At 46.7% G+C, this 12,041-nt stretch overlaps 1 protein-coding gene across 1 annotated transcript; it reads left to right on the top strand.

The window, feature by feature from the left end:
- The first annotated feature begins 933 nt into the window (after positions 1–933).
- On the top strand, positions 934–3,064 carry LOC123058115 (peptide-N4-(N-acetyl-beta-glucosaminyl)asparagine amidase A-like). Its single transcript, XM_044480938.1, has one exon. The coding sequence runs from the start codon at positions 956–958 to the stop codon at positions 2,750–2,752; it is 1,797 nt and encodes a 598-aa protein (XP_044336873.1). The 5' UTR covers positions 934–955; the 3' UTR covers positions 2,753–3,064.
- Positions 3,065–12,041: the final 8,977 nt, after the last annotated feature.

The following is a 12,041-nucleotide window of genomic DNA, read 5'->3' as shown; positions in this document are numbered from 1 at the left end:
CGCCGCCGACGAATCATCAGGTGGCCCGGTAGGATGACAACAGTGCCGGCACCACCATTTCCATCATGGACCTCACGTCCACCGGTAACGGACAGGTCGCAGATTCCTCCAAGGATGAGTAGCCAACGGGAGGCGACAGAGCCTTGTGTCCCATGTGAACCGGTTCGTCTCCCGTGTTCTACTCTTTCTCGCGGGAGACCGCACCTTCACTTCATCGGTCTTATCGCCGGTGCTCAGAGACGGCGATGGAGGATGAAACGGGCTTGGACGCGCCACCGTAGGATAGCTTTAGGGTCGGGTCATTGTTTTTTGTTCTAAATGTTCGAAATGTAATGAAAATCCGTCATGTTTGTATGAAATCTATCATGTTTATATGAAATTCGGTCATGTTTGCATGAATTTCATTCGATTTATAGAAAAAGAATTTTAAATGTATGCGGCTATGATTGAACGGCCGCTTTCCGCATCTGTGTCCACTGACTGGCCCCGTGTCCATGAACGGATATGGAAGGAAATTTGCGGGACGCCATCGGAGATGCCATTATCCAGTTGTCGAACAGTAATACGTAGAAGTATAGAATCCTCTTCGTGGTGGAACTAATTTCGAATTTACTTTGACCTGCCAAAGCTGGTATATCTATATCAAGGTAAACTTGCAATCCAAACTAGATCATTTAGATAAAAGTAAGCCCGGCCGGACGAGTAGATCATTTCATTGCCCTCGTCCGGCCCTGCATCGATCGATCGGGCTAGCCGTCGCTGTACTCAAGCTTGCAATGCAACCCTGGAGGGAATAAGATCATTACATGGTCCCTGCAAAAAATATGCTCTACTTCCCTTCTACTCTTCCCAAAAATTTAAAATTCCCTCCCTCCACTCTCAGCCTTTTAAATTCTCCATCCACGAAGCGCGCCATGCGCAAGCACACTGCATGCCTCTCCACTCTCAATCGACCATGGCCGAGCCCTTCGTGCACGCTGTCCTCTTCCTCCTGCTAGCCATCACTTCCCTTCCGATCTCCATGGCTTCGCTTCACAAGCTCCGTCTCTCAGCCTCCGAGGTTGCCGCGATCGAGGAGCGCGCGCCGCCTCCGCCGGACCAGCCCACCACCTTCTTCGAGGTGGACCGGCCGCACCGGCCACCGCCGGGAAGCTTCGGCCCATGCTCCACCGTGCTTCTCTCACACTCCTTCGCTTACACCTACACCAAGCCCCCGGTCACGGCCGCCTACTCCCCGCCGCCGTGCCTCGCCGCCGCGGGCGGACACGCCTCGCTGATTTCCCTTGCCGTTCTCGAGTGGCGATCCGCCTGCCGGGGCGTCCAGTACGACCGCATCTTCGGAGTCTGGCTCGGCGGCGCCGAGCTCCTCCGCGGCTGCACGGCGGAGCCACGGAGAAACGGCATCGAGTGGTCCGTGTCCAAGGATGTCACCAAGTACGCGTCCCTCCTCGCCGCCCGCAACCCCTCCACCCTCTCCGTCTACCTCGGCAACGTCGTCGACGAGCAGTACACCGGCGTGTACCACGCCAACCTCACGCTCCACCTCTACTTCCGCCACCCGCCGCAGCCTCCGCAGCCCGGGCTGGGCCCCGCCGACGTCATCGTCCCCGTCTCGCAGAGCCTCTCGCTGAACGACGGCCTGTGGTTCCAGATCCAGAACGGCGAGGACGTCGGGTCAGCGAGCCTTGCCGTGCCGACCAACGCCTACCGTGCCGTCCTCGAGGTGTACCTCTCGTACCACGCCCACGACGAGTTCTGGTACACCAACACGATCAACAGCCACGGCCCGTTCCGCGAGGTCACCGTCAGCATCGACGGCGATCTCGTCGGCGCCGTCTGGCCGTTCCCTGTCATCTACACCGGCGGCATTAACCCCCTCCTCTGGCGCCCGATCACGGGGATCGGCTCGTTCAGTCTCCCGTCCTACGATATCGAGATCACGCCGTTCTTGGAAAAATTGCTGGACGGCAAGGCGCACAAGTTCGACCTGTCAGTGACCAACGCCCAGGACTCGTGGCTCATCGACGCCAACCTCCACCTCTGGCTGGACCCCAGGGGAGCGCCGACGACGGCGGGCATCACCAGCTACGACGCGCCACCGCTGGACACCACCACGGCGTTCCGGCCCGACGGCCCCGGCACCGAGTTCTACTACACGACGGCGTTCCGGCGCATCTCTGCCACGGGGTGGGTGCAAACGCCGTCCTACGGCAAGATCACGGCGACGTGGACGCAGAGGCTCAGCTACGACAACACGAACGAGGTCCAGGGCGACAGCCAGCAGGTGGTGAACCAGACGACCGAAGCGTACTCCGGCGTACACGTCAGTGACCGCGGCGGCATCGCATACTCGCAAGTGGCGCAACAGAGCTTCCGGCTCGACGTGTTCGTGGGCGTGGTGAACGAGGAGTTCAACGGCTCGTACACGGTGGCGAGGGACGTCCGGCTGGGGTTCGCCGAGGAGAGGGTCGCCGCCGGCCGCGCGGGGTTCTGGTCTCGGTCGCTGAGCAACGCGCAGGAATGCGCGGTGGATGTGGACATGGACGAAGAAGGGGACGTGGTCGGGGTGTCGTCGGGCACGAGGCAGATCTACAGGTACGAGGCGACCGACGGGTGCTACTCCCGGAACGTGACCAGCAGCGGTTATGGCATTGTCTCTGACCATTCCGACGAGGTTTGCGTGAAGGGGTCGTTTGTCTCCGGTGCCGGCGCCCTGGCATCGCCGGCTTTGGCGCGACGGACGAACTCGTGAGAAGCTGATCCATTGATCTGTTAGACTATCCTAGCGTGATAGTAAAACAATGGCAAATGTGATGCAGCCTACTTTATACGACCGCTAAACAAGTAACAATAATCAGAAAGAAAAACTTCAAAAGGACAAACAGAAAGAAGTTGGAACAATAATAAACGATTATAAATGAGATGCGTCATCATGATTTCACTCTCTGAGATTGGGACCAATGGAACAATGGTTGTACCCAATGGCATCCGTTGGGTTTGGGAGGGGTGGAGTCACACCATACCCTTATCTGTCTTTCTTAAACATACCCATCACTCATATTCATACCAGCATTGGGGATAGTTTTTTCATGTACCCGTAACCCAGCATCATAAATGGGTGCCCGCGGGTAAAAATGCACACAATTGCAAAGCATCAATTTGAGCAGCCCATAGCCATAAAAAACAACATATAATCATAATATGTAAACAACTAGACCATGATGGCGCGCGTTGCCGCGCCCGTCCATGTTTAATGACATGATCTAATTGTGTATGAATATGAATTCAATGAGATCAAATATGATTTGTACCATTATATAGGGATCAAACATGATTATTAAAAGAAGTTGCATGTGTTATATTTATTGTTGAAAATTGATGGAATTTATATTGCTTATTGTTCAATTTTTTGATCACAAAATTGAAGTACAACTTGCATGGTATATGTCATGTTCAAACATGAGTACTACTAACTTACTGTCATGTAGCCTTGAAAGGGCACGTCGCCAGGATTTCTTGTGCCTCCCGTCGGCGCCGCGTCGGCCCGCCTCGTCTCCTGTGTCCTTAAGGACATGGATGCGTGGTGGATTCCGACCACCCTTATCGGCCGGAGGGCTTCGTGTTTGGATGTTTTCTATAGTTTATTTTGGGTCTGTGTCCTATCCAGAGAGACGAGACAACGATGTATCTCTGAAGATGGAAAAAAGTTATTTCTGCCTAGTCCCCATCCTGGCGGTGCTTCTAGTGTTGTCGGGGGAGATGGGGAGCGTGTGGAGATTTGTCTCTGACGGATCTCACAGAATTCGGTCCGTGTTTGTCTTCAGTGGATCCACGTGGATCTGGTCTTCGTTCGCGTGTATTCGTTTGTCTACATGTTGGAGATCCTTCCGGTCTACATTCTCTTCATCAACAGCGATTGATGTTCTGATATGCTGGTCCTACATGACCTTAGCAAGATGAGTTCCCGACTGTCAACAACACGCTTTTCGCTCGCTCCAATGCTTGTAGTCGTTGCTAGGTGGTCTACTGACCTGGATGTAATTTTTCCTTCTAGTCCTTTGTACTATCTTCACATACGAATGTATATAGACGCATTTACTGATTCACTGATTTTGCTCCGTATGTAGTTTGTATTGGAATCTCTAAAAAGACTTATATTTAAGAACAGAGGGAGTAGATAAAAAAATTCTTCCCACAAAAATAATATCATTTTCATGTTCGAGAGAGCAAGTATACAATATTCAAAATGCCCAAGCAACTAAGGAGTTTATTTAGAGGCCTTTGTCGTCGGCTTTGTCGTAAAGGGCAGTGCGGCAATGACAACCACGAAACCTGGCATGCGAGTTAAGTACCGGCCCATGAGCTAATCAACAACCTATGTGATCAAATCGGCCCAGTTCACCCGACGGCTCCCAGATCGTTCTTCGGAGCAGCAGCCCAGGAACGATGGGCTGGACGAAACGCACGGAGTGACACGGTTAGAAAGCCACATCAATGATCGACGGGACAACTTGATGATCTGACTTGATGATCTGGGACGTACTGTACAACAGTACAAACGAACGGCTGCAGGCAACAAAGCGCTGTGGGGGCTCGTAGGTCACCTCATTATATTGTTTCTTAATAACATATCATAACAGCAACACATACTTATAAACAACAACATCCCTATAAACTGTTGGAATTTTGCTAGTAGGTCTTTGGCCCAAAGCCCAACTAAAATTCTGAAATTTTTTTGGCCCGTTCATGCACACATGTGAGTAGAGTGAGTGAGACTAAAGTTTAGTCCCACCCGAAAGTTGAGAGAGAGTTGCACCTCTTTATAAGGTGAGCTCTTCTACCACTTGTATGAGCATGAGAAGAGGAGACCTACGAGCCGAGGACAGAGCTATGGAAGAGGGGCGATCAGGTTTTTGGGGAGCACACTTGCGCGAAGACTTAGCGAACCACCTCGGCAACCTCATCCTCGACGACATGGGCGACAACGTCAACGCCGGTGGTGCTGCACCCGCTGCACCGTATGTTATTCTATCCTTCTTGTTCGAGATCGTGGTAGAATTCATGTTTCTAGTATGTGCCTAGATGTGATCTGTTCATCTACTATACTAGTTCGCATGATTAGTTTAATCTCTACTATTGCTGTCATGATCTATTTCCTATTTATTCGGATTAAATCTTGTAGTAATTTGCTCATCTTTCCAACAATTCAAAAACTTGATTATAGACAATTTACTCCGAGTGGTTTTGCTGCGCATCTGAAGCCGCCTGCCTTTAAGGGGGCGCAATATAAGAGGTGGCGCACGAGAGCAGTCTACTCGTTTCAGACCATGGGCTGCTATGACGCCACCAAGGGCAAGCATGAGGGCGATCTTAATCCAGCACAGCTGGAAGCTTTCGAGAAGATCGATACCCTCTTTAAAGGCGCTATTCTAAGTGTTCTTGATGACTCCATTGTCGATTCATATATGTCTTTTTACAACGGCAAGGACATGTGGGCTGCGCTTGAGGCCAAGTTTGGTGCCTCGAACGCCGGCAGCGAGTTGTAAGTCATGGAGCAATTCTATGACTACAAGATGACTGATGAGCGCCCTGTTGTATAGTAGGCTCATGAGATACAGTCGCTCGCAAAAGAACTTGAGTACTACAAGTGTGTGTTGCCGGACAAATTTGTTGCCGGAGGCATCATTGCCAAGCTTCCACCTTCGTGGAACAATTTTGCTACTTCCCTGAAACACAAGAGACATGAGTTTTTCGTTGCGGATCTCATTGTACTCTTGATGTTGAAGAGAAGGCGAGAGCAAAGGACACACGTGCTCCAGTTGCTGAGGGAGGTTCTAGTGCCCACATGATACAGAAGAAGAACTTCCAGCCCAACAAGTTCAAAAATAATAAGAACAAAACTAAGGGCAAATGCAAGTTTGATACAAAGAACAAACCATCACATTCTACCAACTTCTAGAAGAATTCTCATAAGAAGGGGAAGGGACTTTGCCATGTCTGCGGTGATCCTAATCACTGGGCTCCGAAGTGTCCTAACCGCTTTAAGGAGTGCGAACATGAGAAGAGCGGCAAGTCCGCTAATGTTGTCATCGGTGATACTGATATGAAGGAATCAGGGTACAGTATTTTTCCTACTACCCTTTCAGTATTCCAAACCCCTGATTGGTTAATTGATACCGGTGCCAATGTACATGTTTGTGCTGACACCTCCATGTTTTCTTCTTACCAGGCCACTGGGACTTCTCCCTGCTGATGGGGAACGGGTCACATGCCATCGTTCGAGGTGTTGGTACGATCGATCTGAAGTTTACTTCGGGGAAGACCGTGCGTCTGAAGAACGTTCATCATATGCCGTCCATCAATAAAAATCTCGTTAGCGGTTCCCGTTTATGTCGAGATGATTTTAAGTTGGTTTTCAAATCCAATAAAGTTGTAATTTCTAAGTATGGACAATTTGTTGGAAAAGGCTATGAGAGTGGAGGCTTGTTCCGCCTGTCTTTGTCAGATATTTGCACTAAAGTTATTAATAATGTTTGCCACAACAATGAGTCTGATATTTGGCATTCACGACTTTATCACATTAACTTTGGTTGCATGACGCGGCTATCCAATATGAATTTAATTCTGAAAATCTCTACTGTCAGAGCTCTAAATGCCAAGTATGTGTGCAAGCTAAGCAACCTCGCAAGTCCCATAAGACTGCAGAGGCAAGAGACTTGGCGCCACTAGAGCTTATACATTCTGATCTTTGTGAGATGAATGGCGTGTTGACAAAAGGTGAAAATAGATACTTCATGACGTTGATTGATGACTCCACTAGATATTGTTATGTGTATCTTCTGAAATAAAAAGATGAGGCTTTGATTTTCTTCAAAACTATAAAGCTGAGGCAGAGAACCAACTTGATCGAAAAATTAAACGGTTTAGGTCCGATCATGATGGAGAGTATTTTTCCAATGAATTTGATCTATTTTGTGCGGAACATGGTATAATCCATGAGAGGACACCTACCTACTCACCCCAGTCAAATGGGGTAGCCGAAAGAAAGAACCGAACTCTAACTGATATGGTTAACACCATGTTAGACACTTCGGGTCTATCCAAGGAATGGTAGGGGGAGGCGCTAATGACTGCGTGTCATGTCCTAAACCGAGTTCCCACAAAGCATAAGACCATGACTCCATTCGAGGAACGGGAAAGGAAAAGGTTGTAACTCTCTTACCTATGTACTTGGGGTTGTTTGGCGAAAGTCAATATACCAATTCCCAAGAAGCGCAAGCTTGGACCAAAAACCGTGGATTGTGTTCTTCTGGGCTATGCTTTTCATAGCATCGGCTATAGATTTTTGATAATAAAATTTGAGGTATCGGACATGCATGTTGGTACGATTATGGAGTCGAATGATGCAACTTTCTTTGAGGACATATTTCCTATGAAGGATATGTCGAGTTCATCAAATCAGGAGATACCTACTCCATCTAGTGAGGAATTCACTGTAATTCCTGAACCCACCATTGCGATGGAACACGTTGAGAATCCTGTTGAGGGTGACAATGGAACTCCTGTGAGGAGTAAGAGACAGAGGACTGCAAAGTCCTTTGGTGATGATTTCATTGTGTACCTCGTGGATGACACACCCAGGACTATTTCAGAAGCCTATGCATCTCCTGATGCTAACTACTGGAAGAAAGCTGTACGCAGCGAGATGGATTCCATCTTAGCTAACGATACCTGGGAGATCACTGACCGTCCTTATGGGTGCAAACCTGTAGGATGTAAGTGGGTGTTCAAGAAGAAGCTTAGACCTGATGGTACGATTGAAAAGTACAAGACACGGCTTGTGGCCAAGGGTTATACTCAGAAAGAAGGTGAAGACTTCTTTGATACTTACTCACCCGTAGCTAGACTGACCACAATTCGGGTGCTATTATCACTGGCTGCCTCACATGGTCTTCTCGTTCATCAAATGGACGTTAAGACAGCTTTCCTCAATGAAGAGTTGAAGGAGGAAATTTACATGGATCAGCCAGATGGTTTTGTAGTACTGGTCAGGAAGAAAAGGTGTGCAAGTTATTAAAGTCTATATGGACTTAAACAAGCTCCTAAAGAGTGGCATGAGAAGTTCGAAAGAACATTAACTGCTGCCAGCTTTGTAGTAAATGATGGTGACAAGTGCGTGTACTATCACTATGGTGGGGGCGAAGGAGTTATTCTTTGTCTGTATGTCGACGACATATTGATCTTTGGAACCAAACTTGATTTAATCAAGGAGGTTATGGATTTTTTATCTCGCTGTTTTGAGATGAAGGATCTAGGAGTAGCTGATGTTATACTAAACATCAAGCTGTTGAGAGATGAGAATGGTGGGATCACACTGCTTCAGTCTCACTATGTGGAAAAGGTCTTGAGTCGTTTTGGGTAGAGTGACTGCACAACTTCTCCAACTCCATATGATGATAGTGTGTTGCTTCGAAAGAATCGAAGGATTGCTAGAGATCAACTGAGATATTCTCAGATTATTGGCTCGCTTATGTATTTGGCGAGTGCCACGAGGCCTGACATCTCGTTTGCTGTTAGCAAACTGAGTCGGTTTGTGTCAAAACTGGATCATTGGCATGCGCTTGATAGAGTTATGCGCTATTTTTAAAGGCACCGCGAGCTATGGGATTCACTACACCGGGTATCCAAGGGTACTGGAGGGTTATAGTGACTCAAACTGGATATCTGATGCTGATGAGATTAAGGCCACAAGTGGTTATGTTTTTACACTTGGTGGTGGTGTTATTTCCTAGAAGTCTTGCAAGCAGACCATCTTAACGATGTAAACTATGAAAGCAGAACTCACAGCATTAGACACTGCCATTGTTGAAGCAGAGTGGCTTCTTGAACTCTTGATGGACTTACCTATGGTTGAAAAACCAATACCCCCTATCCTGATGAACTGTGATAATCAAACTGTGATCGTCAAGATAAACAGTTCAAAGAACAATATGAAGTCCTCAAGACATGTGAAGAGGAGACTGAAATCTGTCAGAAAATTGAGGAACTCCGGAGTTATTACGTTGGATTATATCCAAACGTCGAAAAATTTGGCAGATCCCTTCACAAAGGGTCTATCACGTAATGTGATAGATAATGCATCGATGGAGATGGGTCTAAGACCCACCGCATGAGTTTTCCATAGTGGTAACACACTCTATGTGATCGGAGATCCCGTGAAGTAGAAGTGGGAAACAAGCTGTTGGTCAGCTGGGAGGAGAGTATCCCTATATTACCTATCCCACTCCATGAAGATGCAATACTCTCCTGATCTGCATGGCAGGTTGATACTTATCTTAATGTGTTCCAAGTGGCTTATTCGGGTAAGCAGAGATGTTGTCCTGCAGAACATCTTATGAGGAACACACCTATATGAATTTGACTGTTAACGTCGCAGTCTGTGAGAATTGGGCGTTCTCTAATAAATTCATGAAAAGGCCCTGGAGTATGACGTATACGCTCCACCCGCGGGGAAGCCTTGCGGCAGCCCAGTATCGGTCAAGAATTTGTGTGAAACTAGTCTCATAAAAAACTTGTAGTTCAAGGCATAGTCCACTATTCAAGTTGTGATCTAGTGTAGCATAAATCTCTAAGCGGAAGTTCAACTTCACAGTCTCCACTAAGCACCGATATATAAACAATGTTTTGAAATTAAATTATGTGATGTGTCAATGAGACTTTGTGGGGGATTGTTGGAATTTTGCTAGTAGGCCTTTGGCCCAAAGCACAACTAAAATTTTGAAATTCTCTTTGCCCGTTCATGCACACATGTGAGTGGAGTGAGTGAGACTAAAGTTTAGTCACACCCCGAAAGTTGAGAGAGAGTTGCACCTCTTTATAAGGTGAGCTCTTCTACCACTTGTATGAGCATGAGAAGAGGAGACCTACACGCGCGCTCCTCCTCCTCGCTCGCCTCGCCACGCCTCGTCATGACGCGCCGCGGGTTGCGGGATTGAGCCGAGCCGAGGACAGAACTATGCACGTTGTCTATATTTTTGCTGCTCGAAAAAAATTAATGAGTGATTAGTTAATAATTAATGGACACGTTAATTACTGAACCGTTTCCGATTTTTTTGGATCGTGACAACTCGGACGTGGGGTTTACTCCGACGACCTACCCGGCCCGCACTATATAGTCAGACAGCCGTCGCCGCTTCGTATGGTTTCTCACCACCGTTCCAGATCATTGCGCCGCCAAGCAAGTCTTCTCTATCCCTCCTTTTGGCGTACACCTGGAGAAGGGACAGCAGACCTCCGGAGCCCCGCCTCTCGTGATCCTGTACGGGAGAGGGGCGATCAGGTTTTTGGGGAGCGCACTCGCGCGACTGCTGGCAGCGGCGACCTCGCGAACGACGACTTCTTCCCCGACCTCGGCAACCTCATCCTCGACGACATGGGCGACAACGTCAACGCTGGCGGTGCTGCACCCGCTGCACCGTATGTTATTCTATCCTTCTTGTTCGAGATCGTGGTAGAATTCATGTTTCTAGTATCTGCCTTAGATGTGATCTGTTCATCTACTATGCTAGTTCGCATGATTAGTTTAATCTCTGCTATTGCTGTCATGATCTATTTATTATTTATTCGGATTAAATCTTGTAGGAATTTGCTCATTTTTCCAACATAAACATGAACACTTTCTCATAAACAATGACACAAACTCGAGACTAAGTGTAGAGGTAGTTTGTCCATATTTGTCAAAAATTTATATGGGTCCATGGGTATGTGGGTATGGGTTATAGGATCACATACCCATAGTCGTTCTATCAATGGGTACCCATTCCCCCCTCCCCCTAGTGACAGTACCAAATGGTCAATGCCTACCTCAAAGGTTTGCATCTACAGAGTTACGAATTGCCTACGGTGAGTGTTCTTTCTGCCCCAATGATCTACCAAAACAGAAATGCCTTCCATAAGATGATGAAATCGTTTTTCCACCCCCCAACTCATTACGATCAAACTATAAGTTTGACATATGTTTATGTCGTAAAGGCAGATTTTATTTCCCAGTCATAGGTGATGTTTCAATAGATAGCGAAGCTCGTGTGGTGCCTTCATAAATCTTAAGACCTGTCGGTACAGTCTTTCAGAGGTGCTCATAGAAATAAAGTATGCCTATGTGCGTTCATATAGAGTGCATCTGTACTTATTTCAAATAAAAAGATTGAGACCAATGGGACAAGCACTGCAAATAAGTTGATCACATTCAAGAACACAAGCGTTAACCATCGAAACCAACCACCGTGAAGTACACTCTCGAAACATGCATCTTTTACTTTTCCATTTTTCAAATCGTGTCAGACTTTTTTTTTATACATTGGACAGTTTTTGTATACATGTTGAACATTTCACACATACACACTAAACATTTCCAAATACACGTTGAACATTTATCCGAGTAATGTTGAAAAATTGTCGAATGCACATTCATTTTTTAAAATACATAGCAAACATTTTATATATACGATGAACATTTTTTGAAAATGTGATGACATTTTTTAAAATGTGCAAACATTTTTAAGCATTAACAAATCCTTATAAATATGCGATAAAAAATTTATGAATACGCGGTGGACATCTTTTGAATACACGGTGAACATGTTTTGAATATGCGATGACCATTTCGTTAAACGCGGTGAACAATGTTCGGATATGCGATGAACATTTTTTTCTCAATACTGGACAAACATTTTTTTTTACAAAGATCATCTTTTAAAATAAGTGCTTATGTATGTCTAATATAGATTTTATCCGTTGCCTGAAAATAGAGAAAAAAATAAAAAGAGAAAACCGAAGAGAAGAAAAAGCGATATGTTAATGTTCTGTACGTCTTTGGGCCTGGCCCGTGTGTTGTTCCTCTGGCAAGGGCAGACATGTTGCTCCTATGGAGTGCCTTCAGCGGGGGTTGCGTACAAACATCAAGTTCACAAATTTGAAACAGAAATCATGAATTTCGAGGAATAAGTTCACAAATTTGAAAAAAGTTCGCCGCTTTTAGAATT

The sequence above is a fragment of the Triticum aestivum genome, chromosome 3A, assembly GCF_018294505.1.
Source record: "Triticum aestivum cultivar Chinese Spring chromosome 3A, IWGSC CS RefSeq v2.1, whole genome shotgun sequence".
In the NCBI taxonomy this organism is placed as follows: Eukaryota; Viridiplantae; Streptophyta; class Magnoliopsida; order Poales; family Poaceae; genus Triticum; species Triticum aestivum.
The sequence above is the reverse complement of the archived record's forward strand: the minus strand, read 5'-3'. Positions and strand labels throughout refer to the sequence as shown.

What these genes read in the sequence shown, in the direction of transcription:
- LOC123058115 (XM_044480938.1), top strand. Translation starts at nt 956, where the DNA reads ATGGCCGAGCCCTTCGTGCACGCTGTCCTCTTCCTCCTGCTAGCCATC.